This window comes from Equus quagga, chromosome 1 (assembly GCF_021613505.1).
Source record: "Equus quagga isolate Etosha38 chromosome 1, UCLA_HA_Equagga_1.0, whole genome shotgun sequence".
NCBI lineage: Eukaryota > Metazoa > Chordata > Mammalia > Perissodactyla > Equidae > Equus > Equus quagga.
The window spans coordinates 110,571,673-110,591,294 of record NC_060267.1 but is presented as its reverse complement, the minus strand read 5'-3'; the positions used below and the strand labels follow the sequence as shown (position 1 = coordinate 110,591,294).

General features: G+C 40.9%; 1 protein-coding gene across 1 annotated transcript; it reads left to right on the top strand.

The window, feature by feature from the left end:
* Nucleotides 1–5,886: 5,886 nt before the first annotated feature.
* Nucleotides 5,887–14,374, top strand: LOC124248976 (histone-lysine N-methyltransferase SETMAR). The gene is made up of 2 exons (XM_046679670.1): nt 5,887–6,030; nt 12,822–14,374. Exons 1-2 carry the CDS (start codon nt 5,887–5,889, stop codon nt 13,608–13,610), a joined length of 933 nt encoding a protein of 310 aa, XP_046535626.1. The 3' UTR covers nt 13,611–14,374.
* Nucleotides 14,375–19,622: the final 5,248 nt, after the last annotated feature.

Below are 19,622 nucleotides of genomic sequence, written 5' to 3'. Positions count from 1 at the left end.
AGTAGCTGATTATCCAGCCCACACTTTCTAATAATAACAATGGTAATAATGCCATCATAAGGTGAATGGTACCTTCACTGGTTAAAATTCTTTGACTAAAGTAACAGAAACCACACTGACTTAACCTAAACCCAAAGGAAGAATTTGTTGTAAGAATACAATATGTCATGTGAATCAAAAAGGGTTGGGAACCAGAAATGGATAGGTTCAGGAACTAAGAAGTCCTTTCTCCTTGTCACTTGTCTGCTTTATTTTTCTCTTGGAAGACTTACTTTTCTCTCCTTTCCAGCAATATACTGAAGAAAGCTACCTCTCAGCTCCCAAGTTGTAAATATAGTTTTAGCAGTTTTCTGGTCTCAACTACTCATCAAGAGAATCTGATTGGCCTAGCTTGAATCAGGTGTGCATCCAGAGGTCAGAAGCATGGGCCAAGGCTTAGGGGTTGTGTAATATAAACATGACTGCCAGTGAGCCCAGCCCACAGGATGGCCTGTGTGAGGGCTGGCATCTTCTCAGAAGGGAAACAGCTAACAAGTTGAGCAAAAACTGCCAAAAGCATCAACTACTATGCTTTGTTCTCTTCAAAATGATTTAACTTACATAATCTTATTTGATGAGAGGATTCAGTGCTTATGCTAGGCCTACTTAATATCAAGCCATGATAGTTATTATTGGAAAGCTAAGATGCTGTCATTAACACCAATAAATACATAACTTCTGCTGATTTTAGACCTTTCATCACTGGCTAGAAAGTATATCCCAGATTAAGCTCAGATAATGTTAGTGAGACTTTGATGAAGGAAGGGATTCTGAAAAAATCATGCAGAACTTCATTAAAACTGGGGAAAACACATAAGAAAAACATCTCAATTAAAGGCCATTTTTGTTTAAAAAAAAAAAAGGGAAGCTCATATACTCACACCCCAGAATTTAGCCAAAGATAATTGAACCTATAGAATGCTAGAGATTTACTATACTGCATTATTTTCTTTTTCATTAATATTTCTTTATTACTGCTCAGATTAGTTTCTCTTCCACCAGTGAAAAAGTCAAAAGAAATGTGAATAATCAATGTAATATTCAGGTCCAAGGCTTATTTATAGAAGTCAACTTGGGCAACTCATTAATGTTCAGGGATACCTTTTTTTCACCATGTAGCTATAATGGTTTTCAGAACAAATTTTGAAGACCTAGGCTCCTGGTCAGTGAAGAGCAAGTATCTAGAGAAAATAAGATAGGCTTATGAGACCTGGAAAAGATGGAAAACTGACTGTTTGGCACTCCAAAGATTGGTTATATCAGCCTGCAAACATCCTCTCATTATTTTAATCTCACACTATATAAAATATTTTTGGATCTTTCACCAGCAAGATAAAAACAATTAAACTGAAGGGCTGACATGAACTGAATATTTTATTCTGGAAGCACCATCACTGACAGCTTCAGAAAAAAAAAAACAGAATGGATCTTTCAAAACATTTTTCCAAAGGGCAAACAATATTACCAAGAAAGAGTCAAAAATAAAAACAGCATAATAATCCACAAATATAAAAGTGTGGTTCTCCTCATTGCTCTTATAATTCTTTCAAAACATTCTTATGGGGTCGGCCCTGTGGTAGAGTAGTTAAATTCGTGCACTCCACTTTGGTGGCCTAGGGTTTCGCCGGTTCAATCCTGGGCGCAGACCTAACACCACTCATCAAGCCATGCTGAGGTGACATCCCACATAGCAGAGCCAGAAGGACCTACAACTAGAAGACAACTATGTACTGGGGGGCTTTGGGAGAAGAAGGAAGAAAAAAAAAGAAGATCGCCAACAGATGTTAGCTCAGGTGCCAATCTTTAAAAAAAAAGAGCCATTCTTACAGTTCTTATTAATTTCTGGATGTTTATATTTATTTATTTACTGGTTTGGAAGCTGTCCTCAGGCACCATGTCTTCTTCATGGGTACATTCCCCAAACTGGTAAACATAGTACTGTGCATGTAATCACTGTTCAAAAACTTTTCTTAAAATGAAAGCACAGCACGTTCTTTGGATATTTGCAAAATTTCTTCATTGTTTACAATTCCTGAAAACTCAAAGGAACGTGATCTCCAGCCAATCTGAAATTACTCTTTCCTATACACACCTTTCTCTTTATTCCTCTGCTCCTGCTGTTTCTTCTGCCTGAAACATCCTTTCCTAAATCCTATCCATTCTTCAAGGCCTATGGCAAATAGCCCATTCTCCGTGAAGCTTTCTAATCTCCCCGGCTAGAAGTCATCTTTCCCTCAGTTGAAGTTCCATAGCACTCTACCTGAACCTTCCTCACATCCCTTAATTACACTATAGCCAATTGTACTACATAAGTGACTATCTCGTTTTTTAAGTAAGAGCAAGTACACAGCTATGTCTGATAAAATATTGACCAGGTGACTACCGTAAAGCCTCTGGCTCCCATGGAGTGTAAGGCTCCTAATTCAGGATGCTCTCACACCCTATCAATGGGGATCTCTTCTCCTTGCACTTGAGCCATCCTCTGGGAAGACAAAGAATGCTCTGAAGCAACATTGTGACCCGCTGTGTGACAGCTGCTGTCACTATTTCCACAGAAGAACATCTGCAGCCTCCCTCCTGAGGCTGTGGCTCCTATCCTATGACCTTCAAAGTGAACCTAATGCCAAGTGTGGCCTATGAGAGTCCTACAATCTGAACGTTTAGTCGAATCTAAAATGTCCCTTCATGAGTCATTTCAATAAGCTTTCAAGAAGCTTATTATGGAAATTAAATGAACTAGTGCTTGTAAAGTTCTTAAATGGTTCTGGCACATAATAACAATAGAATGAATGTTAGCAATTGTGGCCCATGGTCAGAAAATGGCCAAGTAGAATCATGAATGTAAGCATGTCTGATTCCAGATCCTATACCCCATTACTCTTTGGTACTTTCCTACAGAGTCAACTTCCCACCTTCCCATCTAAATGGGCTCTCAAAAACGTGTTTTTATATTAAACGTGTACTTCAGCGCAAAATTAAGTGACTGTATTACCTCTTCATGAATACACATTATAAGCCTGATCTCAGTGTCTATACCCTATTTGCTATGGACCAAATGTTTGTCTCCCCCTAAAGTTCGTATGTTGAAGGCCTAATGTGATGGTATTCATAAGTGGGGCCTTTGGGAGGTAATCAGGTCATGAGTGTGGAGCCCCCATGGTGGGATTAGCATCCTTATAAGAGGAGGAGAGCTAGCCCTTTCTCTGCTTCCCCCAAGTAAGGATACAAGGACAGCCATCTGCAAGCCAGGAAGAAGGCCTTCAGCAAGACCCCAACTATACCGGCATGCAGATCTCTGACTTCTAGCCTCCAGAACTGTGAGAAACAAATGTTTGTTCTTTAAGCCACCGAGCCTATGGTATTCTGTCATAGCAGCTGGAACTAAGACACTATTAATGCCCAGTACGACTTATTATAATTATCTGAGGAAATGATGATGAACTATTGGTGTAAAGAGTTTCTCCCCTCTTGGAAAACTTAAGTGAAACACTCTGGAAAGACTTGGAGGGGCCAGCACCGTGACCAAGTGGTTAAGTTTGCGTGCTTCGCTTCAGCAGCCCAAAGTTTCACCAGTTCAGATCCTGGGCGCGGACATGGCACTGCTCATCAGGCCACACTGAGGCGGCGTCCCACATGCCACAACTAGAAGGACCTGCAACTAAGATATACAACTATGTACCTGGGGGATTTGGGAAGATAAAGCAGAAAAAAAGAAAAAAAAAAAAAGATTGGCAACAGTTGTTAGCTCAGGTGCCAATCTTTAAAAAAAAAAAAAGACTTGGAAGAAAGTCGAGTCACTAAAAAATGCTGCCATTGAAGTGGATGTAAGAAAAGTATAAAAGACTAGGTGAAAAAAACAGATCATGAACTCAGATTGCTTCACTATCTTCTAGTTCCTGCCCCACTTTGAAGACACCCAAAGTAGAACTCAGAGCAAGCATGACATGGAATTCTAATCAGTAGATCCATATACAGAAAAAGACTTGGCCCTATACTAAAGACTTACAAATAAATGTACCAAGATTATTTAAGCTAAAACAAAATGTTCCTTTCTCTGTCTCTGTTTCTTCCCTTGTATACATAATTTTTATGACTTCAATAGTATACTATGAGTATACTAAAGAGCTGCAGGGACAAGGAGAAATGGCTTATATAGTAAAATGGAAGCACAAAGAAAAGGGTAACCAAGGCTATAGGAAACAGGGTTAGGAAAGATATAGAGAAGGGAACACGAGCTGAGCGGACAGACAGTATGAGGAAAAGGCACTGGAGACACCAGAACAATGCGAACAAAGGCACAGAGGCCCAAGTAGTACGGCTTGTTGAGAAAAATCTGAACAGAACAAGAGGTTCAAAACAGAGGCCAAATAAATAGGTAGGGTCTGGCTCTTCAACGGCCTTATAAGCCAGGATTTTGAAGGTGGACTTTGAGAGAAACATAGAGCAAACAGAGGATTTTAAGCAGTGCAGTATAACAACTGGATGTACATCCTCAAAAGATCACTGTAGAAGCAGCGGTAAGGGTGATCTGCTGGTTTGGAGTACGTCAGACTTGAAAAAAGTTGTTTCAAGAGTCCAAGCAAGAAAAGAGAGCCTGAGACTAAGTGAGAAGAAATGAAAATGAAAAACATGATGAAAGCAGAAGCAACAAGATTTGGCCAGGAAGTTCTTAGCTATGGAGGTCTAAGGGCCTCGAGGAAGGAATACAGGGAAACGCTTTGGTTTGTTGCTTTGGTTTGTTGCTTTGGTAACTCTGGAGATCACGAACAAATTATTCTCCCAGTTTATTTTAAAAGAGAAAAGGATGATTTGCAGAAGAATAAGTCAACTCAGGTGATTTTGAGCTTGAGGTGCATATAAGACAGAAAGTAGAAATGTCCAATAATTGGTTGGATATCCAAACCGGAACTGAGAGGATATGCAAACCGGATATCCATAACTTCTGGGCTGGAAAGGGATGACCTAATATAGTAGTATTTTATATTAGTATTTGAAGCCACGGGAGTAGACGCTGTGACTGAGGAAGCCCGGAGAAGGTGAGAAAAGGACCCGGGGCAGAAATCTGAGTGACACCCACCCACATAAGGATACTGAGGAGGACAGTCTGCAAGAGGAAAGCGCACCCAGGACAGGGGCCCGCAGAAGCTGTGAGGACTCAGGGTTTCAAGTAGAAGCAGCAGGACCATCGGGTCAGAGCGCTCTGGCAAGGCTGAAAATATCCCCCTGGACTCAGCAATTTCGAGGTTATCAGATTGCTTTGCCGAGCAGGGTTTGTTTTTTTAGGGAAGGGGAAGCCGATGGGCACAGATACCTGATCAGGGAGCAGGCGTATCCAACACGCATTCCTTGCGGCGCCCTACAAACCCTGTAAGGTTACCGGGCCGCCTGAGCGCGAACCCTATCACACGTCAGGCAACCTTCAGGCAGGTTTCTGGTCTTTAGAACCCGGTGTGCATTTCCCCCCGCAGCTTAGAGCGCGCCCCTCCCCGACTCCGGCGACCGTCTAAGCCCTCGGACACGTGGACAAATGCCCCGGCCTCCAAAGCCCTCCCTGAGGCTCACAGGAAAATTTAAAGTACTTCATTATGTGTTCCCAAAGCTTTGTCCGTACCTTACAAGGTTTTGCATTATTTGTTGTGCTTCTGGCTCAAAACAAAGAGAGAGCCAGACCAAAAAGTTAAGGAAACGTGAGGGTCAACAAAGGAGACGCCCTCACAGGCCACTCGTCAAAGCAGAGAAAACAACTACGACTCCCATAAGGCAGCGGGGCCGCGGGATCCAAGACTCCCAGCATCCTCTGCGAGGCTCAAGCTCGCCTAGGTGGTAGGTGTGTCGTAACGCGGCGAAATGTCCGCTAAAGCCGTGGAGCAGTGGCCTTGCGGGATGGCAGCGCATGAGGAGAAGGCTGAGGCCCCGGAAGATGTCGCGCGCGGCTTGGAGAACTTGCCCGTGAGCGCGTGGCCCCCGGGGGCGTGGCCAGAGCCCTTCCAGGTAGGGGGCGGGGCTCAGCCGGCGCGAGACCTGCGCGCAGCCCCGGGGGGCGGGGCCGGCACGGTTCTGTACGGGGCGGGGCTAGGCGGTCACGAGCGCTGCGCGCGCAGCCTCAGGGCTCAGGCTGGCGCCCTTCCAGGTAGGGGGAGAGGCTAGGTGACCCCGGGGTTCTGGGTGTACAGCTATCCCTGGCGTGCGTATGTCTGTGGATGACTCTCATACTGCAGGTTGTCTCCAGAATTCTCCATCTTTTCACTTGCCTTGTCGCACAGCTATTTGCGCGCGCCGGTAACTCTTAAATGCACAGGTTTCGATCTTTTTCTATTCATCTTCTGTAATGACGTTAGCAAGAGTGTTTCTCTTTTCTGCGCATGGACTGGCAGTTCCCTCTGGGGCAAAACCAGAGGTGTTCTGAGGTCCCTTGGAAAGCGGCCTGAGAACCTGTCTTTTTGTTCTGGTTCTGACCACGGAACTCATTCAGGGATTGGGGCAAATCAGTTCGCCTTGCGGTCTTAGGTATCTTCTATGTAACATAAGGCATGGGGCCTATTAAGGCATCCTAGCTCTTGGAGTCAGACTTAGTTGAGGTCTTCCTCAGGCTGTGAGTGAGCTCTTGGGCAATATAAACTAGCCTCAGCTAAGCCTTGAAGTTCTCCCCAGTACGATTAAAATAATAGTACCTGTCTCCGGATTGCTTTGAGAATTACAAGTAAAATACAGTTGTTGTTTTGCTGAAAGAACTCAAATGTTCATTACTGTTATTACCTCAAAGCCCTGTCTGCTTTCTCACCCCTCTGACCTGCGTGTTGCCTAAGGAATAAGGAATGACCAAAAAAAAACAAGGATCTTAGAGTGGAAAAAGCCCTGGACCTGGAGGTGGGAGGGCGAGGTTCAGGGCTTAGCCATCTTAGCTATGTCTCAGAGCCTGAGTTTCTTCCTCTACAAAATGAAAATAGTTAAAAATGTATAGCCCATTTCACATCCTTTATCAATATTGAATTGAACCCTAGGTGTCCTTCCTTCTTCCTAGGTTTGTTATGGGGCTCAGATGAGACAATAGACTCAGTAGCAGTTCTCAAAGGGTAGAGCAGGATATTAACATCAGAAATGGTTGTTTTTGCTCAAACTGCCTTAGGCAGTTTATGGTTAATAATACGGTTGGCTGGCACCAAATCAAACTCTGATCCCTAAAAGCTTATTCAAGACCAAACATTGCCGAATATCAAAAACACTGATATATGTTTTCTTTTTTTTTTTAAAGATTTTATTTTTTATTTTTTTCCTTTTTCTCCCCAAAGCCCCCCAGTACATAGGTGTATATTCTTCATTGTGGGTCCTTCTAGTTGTGCCATGTGGGATGCTGCCTCACCGTGGTTTGATGAGCAGTGCCATGTCCGCACCCAGGATTCGAACCAACGAAACAGTGGGCCGCCTGCAGCGGAGCGCATGAACTTAACCAATCAGCCATGGGGCCAGCCCCTGATATATGTTTTCTTTATTCAATAATTGAGTGCCTGTAATGTTCTAGGCACCACGTTAAGCTCGGCATAGAAGATAAAATGGTGACAAGATACACCTCCTGCCCTTGAGTTTACAAGTGCCTATGGAAAGCACTTGGTTGCTATAAAAAGCCAGGGAAGCAAACTTTGTGATTGATCCTTACCGGGAGCTGATGGGCATAAGTGAAAATCAGGAGTGTAAGACTCAGTTTCACAGTGTTCTAGCTGCCTGGCTATATGCACACCTCTGGGTAGAGTTGGAGTTACAGAAAGAAGACAAGATCCCTTCCCCAAGGAGCTTATAGTCTTACCAAGAAGATAAAACATGCTTGAAACATTTAAAGGACAAGCCTAAAAGTGCCTTCAACTAGTTTGCTTCCATGTATTCATGGAGCACAGAACCAGTCTTATAAAAGGTCAAAATAGCTTGCTTGCCCCAAACCCTGCCTTCACAGGCAAATCCGCAGGTAAGAATTTAGGCATTGTAAAACTCAAGGTAAAAATAACTTTGTGTCTAGTCTGCTTTAGGGTACTGGGTGAAAAGGCAAAAAGAACATTCAAATGTTCAGATTGGGAACAAGCATATCATAATGCCATCAGTGTTGAAGGCCAAGTAGAAAATAAACTGATTTTCTGGAGCGTAGAGTTGGATCTAACCATTTTTCAGGTCACTGAAATCAGCTTCAAACATCCTTTTTAAGATTTCAACTTGGCCTTGACGAGAATTATCTGGCTCACAGTCTCCTAATAGCTGCTTGGAGCAAAAACAAACTCATGGGGCTAGAGGCCAAGTACAGAGATTCTTGTAGCTAGTGTTTCAAAACAACCAAAAAAGGAATGAAGATTTTCACAGCACTTCCTTAAAATTCAGAATCAAGGCCTAGGTTTTAAGCCCAGAGTATTATGCAGTGTCATATTTTAGCTTCTGGGGCTTCGATACAGAATGTGCTTAAGAAAAGTCAGACTTCCAATCAGAAGTTATCAAGAGCTGCAGTCAGTCAATCAAAAGCTACTTCTTGAGTGCCTGCTCTGTACCTAGAACTATGGATAGGAACCCCACCCCTACCACCATGCCACACCCCAAACCTCATGATCATGTCTTTCCTGGAGACATATATTTGTTAGAAAGATAAGACCTATGCATTTTGTATAACTAGAAAGTCCTACAGTCTATGCCATTTAGATCCCAAAGTTCATGCTATTCATGTAAGTACAGGTCTGGTTGAGAGAAGGGAGAAATTGTGGATGAGAATAGCCAAGGAGGTATATTTGTTCTTCCACATGCTGTCTCCTGTTTCTATTTTGGCTTCTTGGGTAAGTTAAGTTTTATTAAAAAAAATTGTCTCTTTTAAGTTTTCTGTCAAATTTTCCCTGTTTTATAGTTGCTAACCCAAAGTTTAGCAAGTCACTTCCCTAAGTCACAATGCTAATAAGAGCCTGTCTCTGTATGTGTCTCCTTTGGAACATTCCATGTTCTGCATCAAGAAGTTCTCTGCTGCTTGCCTAGTGTTGCGGGCCACAGTCAGTTTTCCTGTATGGCCTCCTGCACACTGCTCCAGTCTCACCTCCCATTTGGAGACCTCATTGCTCATTGGCCATTTATTATCTTTGATTAAATTTTCCAGCCATTTCCTGCCACCATTCTCAGCTTCCACTCTGGGTGTATCAGTCAAGACTCGTTTGTTTGCAAGACACATAAATATAACACAAACTAACCCAAGTGAAAAAGGGAAAGAATTGCCTCACATAACACCAAAGGCCAAGAGTGGTGACTATAGGCGTGTCTGGATCCAAGAACTCTAATGGTGTCATCAGATTATTTCTTTCTACCACCTACACCCTTCCCTCCTCTCTGCTCCCCTTTCCTGTGTATGGCTACACACTCAGTAGGTCTTAAGGGTGTGGCAGAATTTGGGAGTGCCACATGAACACTACAGTTTAGCAACCCAAGTAGAAAGAGAATGCCTCTTCCCTAATTGCTTCAGCCAAAGTTCCAGAATTATATTTCATTGATCTGGCTTAGATCCCTGCTCACCCTGTACTCCCATCCAAACCACTGAGACAAGAGTGGGAAGGAAGAGTTGGGGTGCTATTATCAGAAGAAAAGGAATGGATGCTGGGTAGGTAAAAACATATGTCCTCTGTGGTCGCATCCCTCAAGCTTTGATCTCTCCTTGGCTTGGGGTAGGTACAGAAAACTTCAGGGTAACACCCTTTGGGGATCAGTTTGGTCCTGGGCTTTGTACCTGGAAGTAGGGTAGAGATTATGGAAAGAGTGTTACAAATGAGGAGCATTTACCCTCAGGTCAGCTGGCTCCCAATTTGTAACAAGCTTTCCATTAGCTTTCAGATACTCAAAATTTAACGGTTTGCATGGCATATCAATATTTGAATCATGTCAGTGACAGATCATACCTGAAAAGATGGATAATTACATAATCATATATTAAATTAGACCATGGTTTTTAAAAGATTATTCTTTAGGGGATGGCCCTGTGGCCGAGTGGTTAAGTTAGCGCACTCCACTTTGGTGGCCCAGGGTTTCACGGGTTCAGATCCTGGGAGCCGACATGGCACCGCTCATCAGGCCATGTTGAGGTGGTGTCCCACATAGCACAGCCAGAGGCTTCACAACTAGAATATACAACTGTGTACTGGGGGGCTTTGGGGAGAAGAAGAAGAAAAGGGAAAAGATAAGAAGATTGGCAACAGATGTTAGCTCAAGTGCCAATCTTTAAAAAAAAAATAAGATTATTCTTTAGTACAGCCATTTTTCTAAGTCAAGTAAAATATCTTTCTGGAATGGTATTTTGCTAACCTTTTATGGAGGAGAAAATGGAAACATGGACCTAAAATGATTTGTGATGATTATTGGTATCAGGGTCAATGATTACACCCATGAAAGGAAAAAACAAATGTCCTCTTTAAACAGAAAATTTTATCCAGAAGTTTCTGTTATCCTTTGGGAGGTACCTGCAGCTCATTTGGGATTAGCTACCATTTGTAATCTAAATCTCTAAAGGATCTTAGATTGTGCAACAAGTTTAAATTGCAGAATTTAAAAATACATATATATCACTACGTTCTCCAAAATCTTTTTTAATTATATAAGTAAAAATAAGCAAATAAAAGGATTTTTCCAAACCTATCCACGTGCAAATAAGTTCCACAAGGTAAGAAAACTGCAGTCAGTCACACTTGATTTTAAAAGGAGTTATCTGTGTCAAAAAACTCACTTTAAAGTTTAGTGATTTCTATAGTACATTAAAAATAGGTGCGCCTTTAAGACCAATCAATTTAAAAGAATTCTTCATGAAAAGTTTAACAAAAAGATAGTAAGATCTTCATTTTACAAGTACTTCTTAAAATGTCTCGATAACCATTTACATTTCAGCGATGACTTAAAAGCTGGAGATGGATTCTGTATGAGACAGCAGTCATTGAATTTGAGTGATAGAGCATCTTTTTCTAAGCCATTCTTTATCCCGTTAGGACATCTCTGCTAAGCTGAAGCTGTAAGAAATGACACAAACAGGAGAAGCTATTTCTGCTCTCCACCCCCAAATCACTTTTTAAGCAGTGTTGGCCTTTCCCCACAGGTACTCCCACTCATCATCCTCCTCATCTTTCACAAGAGGATGTCAATCCTTCCCTCAAGCTCAGCGTTTTTAAAGTATAGGGTTTTGCTCCTAACTGCAAAGCTCCACCAAGGCCTCCTCGGGGAGTTTAAGTACATGCTGTTCAATACCTTTCGCTGGCTTGGCCGGGAGACACAATGTTAATGGAGGATTGACTGAAAGATATGAGGTTGGAACATTCCTCTAGGTACTCTATAATCTGTCCCTGAATTAAAGGCTGTGCGACTGGTCCCTCAGAACTGCTCTTACTGACTTGCTGTGGCAGCATGCCGACAGCCGTTACTGAGGCTCAGAAATGAATGAAATGAAAAACAGCCCATGAAACGGCTTCCTGGAAAAGAATGGTTTAGGATGCACACATTGGTGAAATTTGTCTCTAGTCTCTGTATTGAAAAAAGTCAGTGCTTCTGAACAGTGAGGTGGTACCTTATGGGCAGCGCAAACTATGCATCTGAGTGTCTTTCCCTGTTTGAAGTGGCTGCTCTCAGGCAGAGCCACATGTCCACTCTACTTAGACACATGTTAGTGTGTCTAAGCTCACTTGACTAGCTTGCTGTCATCTTCCCCTTTGCCTTACTTTTCTTACCATTGTTCATTTATCTCACTTCTTTGTAAGCCTCACTAAATCTTTTATGGAACAAAGCAAGTAAGAATAAATGAATTAGATTCCATATAAGCAAGAATTATTCCACAAATAAGGAAACATGCTGGGCTCATGAGAGAGACTTTAATCTTCAGGGTTGAAAATAAGCTTCATTATGCCAGTAAGGAAATACCCAGAGGTCAGGCTCACATAGAGATTTTAGACCTAGGACTTCTTTTTCTGTAACATTTTATAAATGTAACATTTTGAAAATACAGGGATATTTAAAAGACTGAGAAACTTTTTCATATTATCTCTTTCTTTAATAAGAACAGGATTTCTTACACGTATACAATATAACTACAAGTTTAAATACCCATTAATATCTATGTAACAAATATAATTTTTGGAATTCTGTCTGCAATTTTTTGGCCAAATGCCTGTTTTTAACATTATGAAAACTCAAATAGAACTCTGAGGTAATAGTGTTTTTTTTAAAACATGAGAGAATATTTAAAAATTTAAATAATCTTCATGTAAAAAATTCTTTAAAAAAAATCAATGAAAGACTCTCTTACAAAGGCCATTTTTCATTGATTTATCATTTATGACTTTCTTATTCCCGAGAAGAATCTGAGGGAACTCACAATAAAACTACATATATGTGTTTGTATTATCAGATAAATGTAAAAGAGATCAAAGGCCAAGGAGAGCACACTTAACTGCATTCAGAAACTAAATCCAGCACTGATTTTCCTCACATCTAAAGCTAAGACAAAAACAAAATGGTTATGTAGGTTTCAATTTTTAAGGGAAAAAAATACATATTTTTCCCATTGTAATCCTTATATCTAAAATGAAACCACAGAATTTTAAATCTTAAAAATTAATTTTATTCTTTAAATTGGAAAGAGATGTTGTCAGACAATATTTTAATATAGAATGTTTTGTCATTTTGTTTTGTTCTTTTTATGTGTTAGAATTAGGAAGTGTCTCAGCCAAAAGCTGCTTGAAATATATATGGAATCTGTGACGTGTCCTGCTGACTTAGAGTACTTCTATTTTTTGCAGTATACTCCTGATCACGTGGCAGGACCCGGAGCAGACACTGATCCCACTCAAATAACCTTTCCTGGATGCAGTTGTCTCCAAACTCCCTGCCTCCCTGGGACCTGCTCCTGTCTCCGTAACAAGGAGAACTACGATGCTAATTTACGCCTCAGGGCCATAGGATCGGAAACAGAGCGTGCCGAGCCGGTTTTTGAATGCAACGTCCTGTGCCAGTGCAGTGACCAGTGCAAGAACAGGGTGGTCCAGCGGGGTCTGCAGTTCCACCTCCAGGTGTTCAAGACGGAGAAAAAGGGCTGGGGACTTCGCACCTTGGAATTTATACCAAAAGGACGGTTTGTCTGTGAATATGCTGGCGAGGTTTTAGGATTCGCTGAAGTACAGAGAAGAATTCAGTTACAAACAATACACGATTCGAATTACATTATAGCGGTCAGAGAACATGTTTATAATGGGCAGGTAATAGAAACATTTGTTGATCCTGCCCACATAGGAAATATTGGCAGGTTCCTTAACCATTCTTGTGAGCCAAACCTGTTGATGATTCCTGTCCGAATTGACTCAATGGTACCAAAATTGGCACTTTTTGCAGCCAAAGACATTTTGCCAGAAGAAGAGCTTTCTTATGACTATTCAGGAAGATTTCTTAATCTAATGGACAGCAAAAACAAAGAAAGACTAGGTAATGGGAAACCAAGAAAACCTTGTTATTGTGGTGCCAAATCGTGTGCTGCTTTCCTGCCTTACGACAGTTCACTGTACTGTCCCTCAGAAAAGCCAAACGTCAGTTAGGAAGGAACAGCATAGAAGAAACATGTCCGGCCTCGCTCAGTGGCTGAGAACGAGAAGGAACCGAGCATGCTTGGCCCAGCCCCTGCGGCTTCCCCTCTTACCAGAGACTTCTCCTGGAGGTACAGTTCTGCTCTGTGGTACGCAGCTGGCCCCTCACTCTAGGGGAGGCCCGTGATTGTCCAGCTCTGTCTCTGCCTGGCTGTGTAACTCAGGAATGTGGCAAAGATTACAAGTTGTCCAGCAGTACCTCCTCTCCCCTTCTGTAATGGAATTCCTAGTTTTTAACTGGGTACATGACCAGCCAGCTAAAAACTGGGCACTGTTCATGGTTAGATGTGGCTAAGGGATTATGTTCTAGCTAATGGGATATAAGCAAAAATGGTGTGTCCTTAAATGGAGATGTCCCTGTCTTATCCTCCTCTTTCTTCCTGTTGGCTGGAATGTATACATGATGGCTGGAGCTCGAGCATCCATCCTAGACCCCAAGATGACTTTGGAAAAAGAAGCCACACATAGCAAATCAACAAAATTGAAAGGAGTCTGAGCGCTATATACTGCGGAACACTCTCTCAGTGCTGATCTGACACCTCTGGACTTTAGCTGAGAAATAGTCTCTCCCTCATTTATGCCACTGTTATTTTGAGGTTTCTAGCATTAGCATTGAACCTAATCATAATGATCCAAGGAAACCTTGTGGCTGCATAGCTAAGCCCTGCTTTCCAGTCAATTTTATCAGTAATAAAACTGATAGTTTGATTTCTGTCTGTCTGACTCCTGCATCTCATTTCTCATTTGTTTCTAAACACAAATCAAGGAAAAGGGCATGACTATCACCTGTGAAAATCCTAATAATTACCACCAATAGTGAAAAATAGAACCATGAGAATGACTTCCATGTATATAACCAAGAGTCATAAAAGGAAACAAATTGTGAAATTTTCACTACACACTTGGCTATACTCTGAAGCTTGTGAATTTATGCTTCAAAACCTCAAACAGCCTCACTTACTCATGTATTAGTAACATAAAAATAACCCTGTCAACACCACAGAAGGGGGTGGGAGTTTTATAATGCCATTTAAACTTCTGGATAGGTAAACATCTCTATCTTCCTTAAAGTAAGGATGTTGCAAACACAAAGTTACTATGGAGGTTTATTAGACTTTTTGAAAGCTAAAATAATTATTTGGGCCCTATATTTATCTTTTAGTACATTTAGACCCTACGACCTGGAGACCCTGCACTTTAAAACTTATATCATAGGGACCCATATTATATATAACACTCCTGTATGATATCATAAGTAGGATAGTTGTACACTTTGAATGGAATGTATGGTATGTAAATTAGATCTCAGTAAAACTGTTAATAAGTATGCTAGGGTTTGCATTTTCATATAACATTATCTGGAAGGGTTCCATGTGAATAGAAGATGCTAGAGTGCTCATAAAATGGCCCAAACCACCAATGTGCAATGTCTAAAACAGAACAGATTTTTCTTCCAAACTAATCATTTCTCCCTCCCAGACTTCTTCTATAACTGATTTCTCTGAAGCAGTCCTGCTTTTTCTAAGGCAGCTTGTATCCCTCCTTTCAAAAGTCTTTTCCTCCTCACAGATTCTTGTAAGAACTAAGCTACTCCAGAAGCAATAAGGAGAGGGTCAGCAGGAAAACGAATGGCTCCCTGTTTGGTTCTACAGATACTCTTTCCTTCTTCCTTTGGCCCTTTCTCTATTGACTATCACTGTCTGTGAATCAGAGGTACAGAGGACAGCCTCCTTAGGAGGCATGGACATGAGCAGCACCCTCCATCTTGGTGCCTCTGCCAGAGACAGAACTCAGTGAATATAGACCCTCGGAATGTTTTGTATTCATGCACAAGTTTATTCTTAAATAGCACATAGTCTTGGAAATCAGATTCCTAAGGTCAAAGTTGAAGACTCTATTTTTCCTAGGCACTAAGTTATAACTGCATTTACTTTATTGCCATGTTCTTAAGAATGTTAACAGTTCTACTTTTGAGAGCAAACATTAAACAATATACTTCTGCCTGACTATTATCCTAATATGTAAATCTTTTACAATTATAAGTTACTATAAAATCAGAATTTTAGGGGCTGGCCCCGTGGCCGAGTGGTTTAGTTCACGTGCTCTGCTGCAGGCGGCCCAGTGCTTCGTTGGTTCAAATCCTGGGCGTGGACATGGCACTGCTCATCAAGCCACACTGAGGCAGCGTCCCACATGTGACAACTAGAAGGACCCACAATGAAGAATGTGCAACTATGTACCGGGGGGCTTTAGGGAGAAAAAGGAAAAAAATTTAAAAAAAAATCTTTAAAAAAAAAAATCGGAATTTTAAAAGATGCATGTATCTTCATGCAATTAAAACATTCATGAAAATTGGCTTTGAAGTCAATTTCCACTGACTTCATTAAGAATGTGAAAATGTGTACCTTGGAAACTGTTTGGGCCCAAGAATAATAAAGATCATACTTGGAGAACAAAGCTTTTCAAATCCTCTTTAAAAAAGGAATTTTTTAAATTTCAAATTAATATTCACAAAGTATCAGTGGCTGCTATTTGTTCTTGACTAAATGGAAAATTTTGCCTTAATTGAAATGAATATTCAGAGATTTTTTTCTTTTTTCCCCTTGTTTTCAATATTAAGCCCCAGTGCTGGCTAGCTCTGAAGCATAAGACAGGAGTGGATTTAGTTCAGCAACAGGAGACTAACTTGCATAGAACAGAGGATTTTATCTTAAACTCAGGAAGGTCTTATTTAAAAAAGGGGGGAAAATCCCCCCAAGTTGTTTTTATTCCCTTGAATGTTAAAATAGTGTTTTCTTTGTGTAACATGTTCCTAATTATATCTCTGCCACTCTCCAGGGTGTTAGTGTTGAGCAAGTTACTCAGCCACTCTGAGTCTGAATTCCCTTTTCTGGATATAGCATTATTGGGCAGATCGAAGGAGTTAACACTTATAAAGCATTTAGAACAATGACTCAGCACTAGGATAACTATAATCAAAAAGACAATTGGGGCCAGCCCCATGGCACAGTGGTTAAGTTCAGCACGCTCAGCTTCGGCAGCCCGGGTTTCGATCCCAGGCATAGACCTACACCACTCATCAGCCATGCTGTGGCAGCGACCCACATACAAAATAGAGGAAGACTGGCACAGATGTTAGCTCAGGGTGAATCTTCCTCAACAGCAACAACAAAGGAAACAATTACAAGTGTTGACAAGGAGGTGGCAAATTGGGAATCTTCACATATTACTAGTGGAGTTGTAAAATTGCACAAGTACTTTGTAAAGCCATTTGGTTAGTTCCTTAAAATGTTAAAGTAACCACATGTCCCAGTAAATCTGTTCCTAGGTATAGACCCAAGAGAAATGAAAAGATGTCCATACAAAAACTTTATGCAAATATTCATAGTGGCTTTATTCATAATAACCAAAAAGTAAACACAATCCAAATGTCCATCAACTGATGAATCAATAAACAAAATGTGGCATCTGTACCGTGGAATATTATCCAGCCATAAAAAGGGATGGAGGGAAAATAAAAGCCATGGCCACATGCCACAACACGATAAACCTTGAAAATATGCTAAATGAAAGAAGCCAGACATAAACTTTTACAGATTGTAGGATTCCTATTTATATGAAATATCCAGAATAGGCAATTCCGTAGAGACATAAAGTAAATTAATGGTTGCCCGGGGCTGGTGGAGAGGGAGGTATAGGAAAAGATTGCTAACGGGTACAGGGTTTCTTTTCAGCCTGAAGGAGTGTGTTTTATGTTACATGAATTCTGTCTCCATAAAGCTATTCTAAGAAAAAGAAAGAAGACGTGTGCCTCTCACTTGGAAACTGGTAACCTGAAGCTCTGAACATTGCTCTCAGGAATAACACTATTCAGTTCCCAGAGAAATGCTTCTCCACTTGCTTTAGGCCCTCGAAACACAACATGACTGCCCAATGCTGTGATCGTAGCCATTACCACCATCAGAGATGGACACTGCTTCCCAGTGCAGCGAGATTTTGAACATCAGAAGTTCTCAGTCTGCTAAAAACATAGATGAATTAACTAACTTGTCAGAGCCTTCCTCTCAGATAGCATGAATGCAAGTCTTGAATAACAAAGTATAGTTTCCAGGACCAGCCTGGTAGTATAGTAGCTAAGTTTGTGCGCTCCACTTGGGTGGCCCAGGGTTTGCAGGTTTGGATCCCGGGCACAGACCTACACACCACGCATTAAGTCATGCTGTGGCAGCATCCCACATACAAAATAGAGGAAGATTGGCACAGATGTTTGCTCAAGGCCAATCTTCCTCACCAAAGAAAACATAACAAAGTATAGTTTCCTTGAGTGTTGAATGTCAATTTTCTTGTTTCTCTTTCTGTTCCAATTTGTGGTTCCAGAGGTACTCAGGAATTAGCACAGTATTTATTACAGTTGCACATGGAGACAGAAATATTTTGCAATATTAAACAATTCATATTACTTTTAAAGTTGTAGATGTATGGGTCTAGAAGCTTGATATTGGTTCTTCACATGACCTCACACTACTTGGTTCTTCTCATTACACTACATTTAAGAGATAATGAAAACGGCAATATAAGTGATAGCAGTTTATGTGATGAAATTAAAATATTCTGCAATAATAATTCATTCAATGTGATCTCATTACAATGTTTGAACATGATAAGTAAATTTCATGATTTATTTTCAACTCTGTCTCAGCAGAGTAAAGCTTTCTCAAACTGAAATTAATAAAAAAAAAAACTACCAGAGAGCTACACTGACTTAAGAAAGATGGTCTCATTTGGTATCATTGTTAACAGAACACCAACTATGTGAAAAATCTTGTTCATAACAAGACAATTTATGATTTTACTGAAAGGAAAACAAGAAAAATAGATTTTTTGGAATAAATATGTAATAATTTATGAATCAGATAGGTCGTTATTTTATTATCCATCCAAACATTTCCAGGTCAGTTGGATGCCCAGGCAGGAGCAAGGATAATTAAATTTAGTCATATTTGATATTCTGCCAACTTTTGGTCAAATAAAAACCCTAACTTTATACATGTTTTCCATTCTTGTGGTTATGAAAGACATTTTTGTCGAAGTAGGAAGATAACTTGACTTATAACTTATAAATATTTCTAGATATTGCCTGTGGCTCTCCCGCAAGCTGTCCTGGCCTTGATGCTTACAAGGAAGGGAAGGAACTAGCTTCCCTGGCAAGGCTGTTATGGGACTCAAATAAAATAATGAATTTATGTAAGCTAAGTACCATATAAATTTAGTTATCATTACAGGCATATTTCTGGTTTTACGCTGTGCTACACAGAACAGAACACACAGCATATCATCATAGAAGTTGTCTTTGGTTACATCGAGATTCATTTAGATTCAATCAGGTTCTATATAATGGTAGGCCTTACTTGGTGGTAAAGGTTGTGGATGTATTAGAATAAGCTCCCGAAGGAGGTCTCTGAGTCATTTACATAAAAAGATACCTGTCTTTGATCATTTAAGTAGAGCCAAAATTATAAGCAGAATCTGAAGAATATCCTTGGAGTTCCCTTTTACCTTATGACTATTTGGGACTTCCCTGTGGTGATAGAAATCCTCCCTATTCTTGTGTAAATTGTTACTCAGCTAATAGCATTACTACCTCATTGCCCAAAGCTACGAGTCATCCCTAACTCTTCCTTCTCCTGCCCACAGCTAATCAATCACTAAGTCCTATAAATTCCTTGCCTTACACAACTCTCAAATCTGTTCCATTTTATTCACCCAATATCTTTTTATGCTGCGCTTCTATCATTTCTTCCCTGCACCAGCCTCTGCCTCCAGTCTTGGCATCTCCACATAGCATTCTCCACCTTTAAACCCCTCAGCAACATCTCATCAAATGAGGATGGAGCGCAAACCTCCTAACATGACCATAAGGCCCCTGCCTACCTCTCCACCTCATCTCTCACTCTTCTCTTTTAT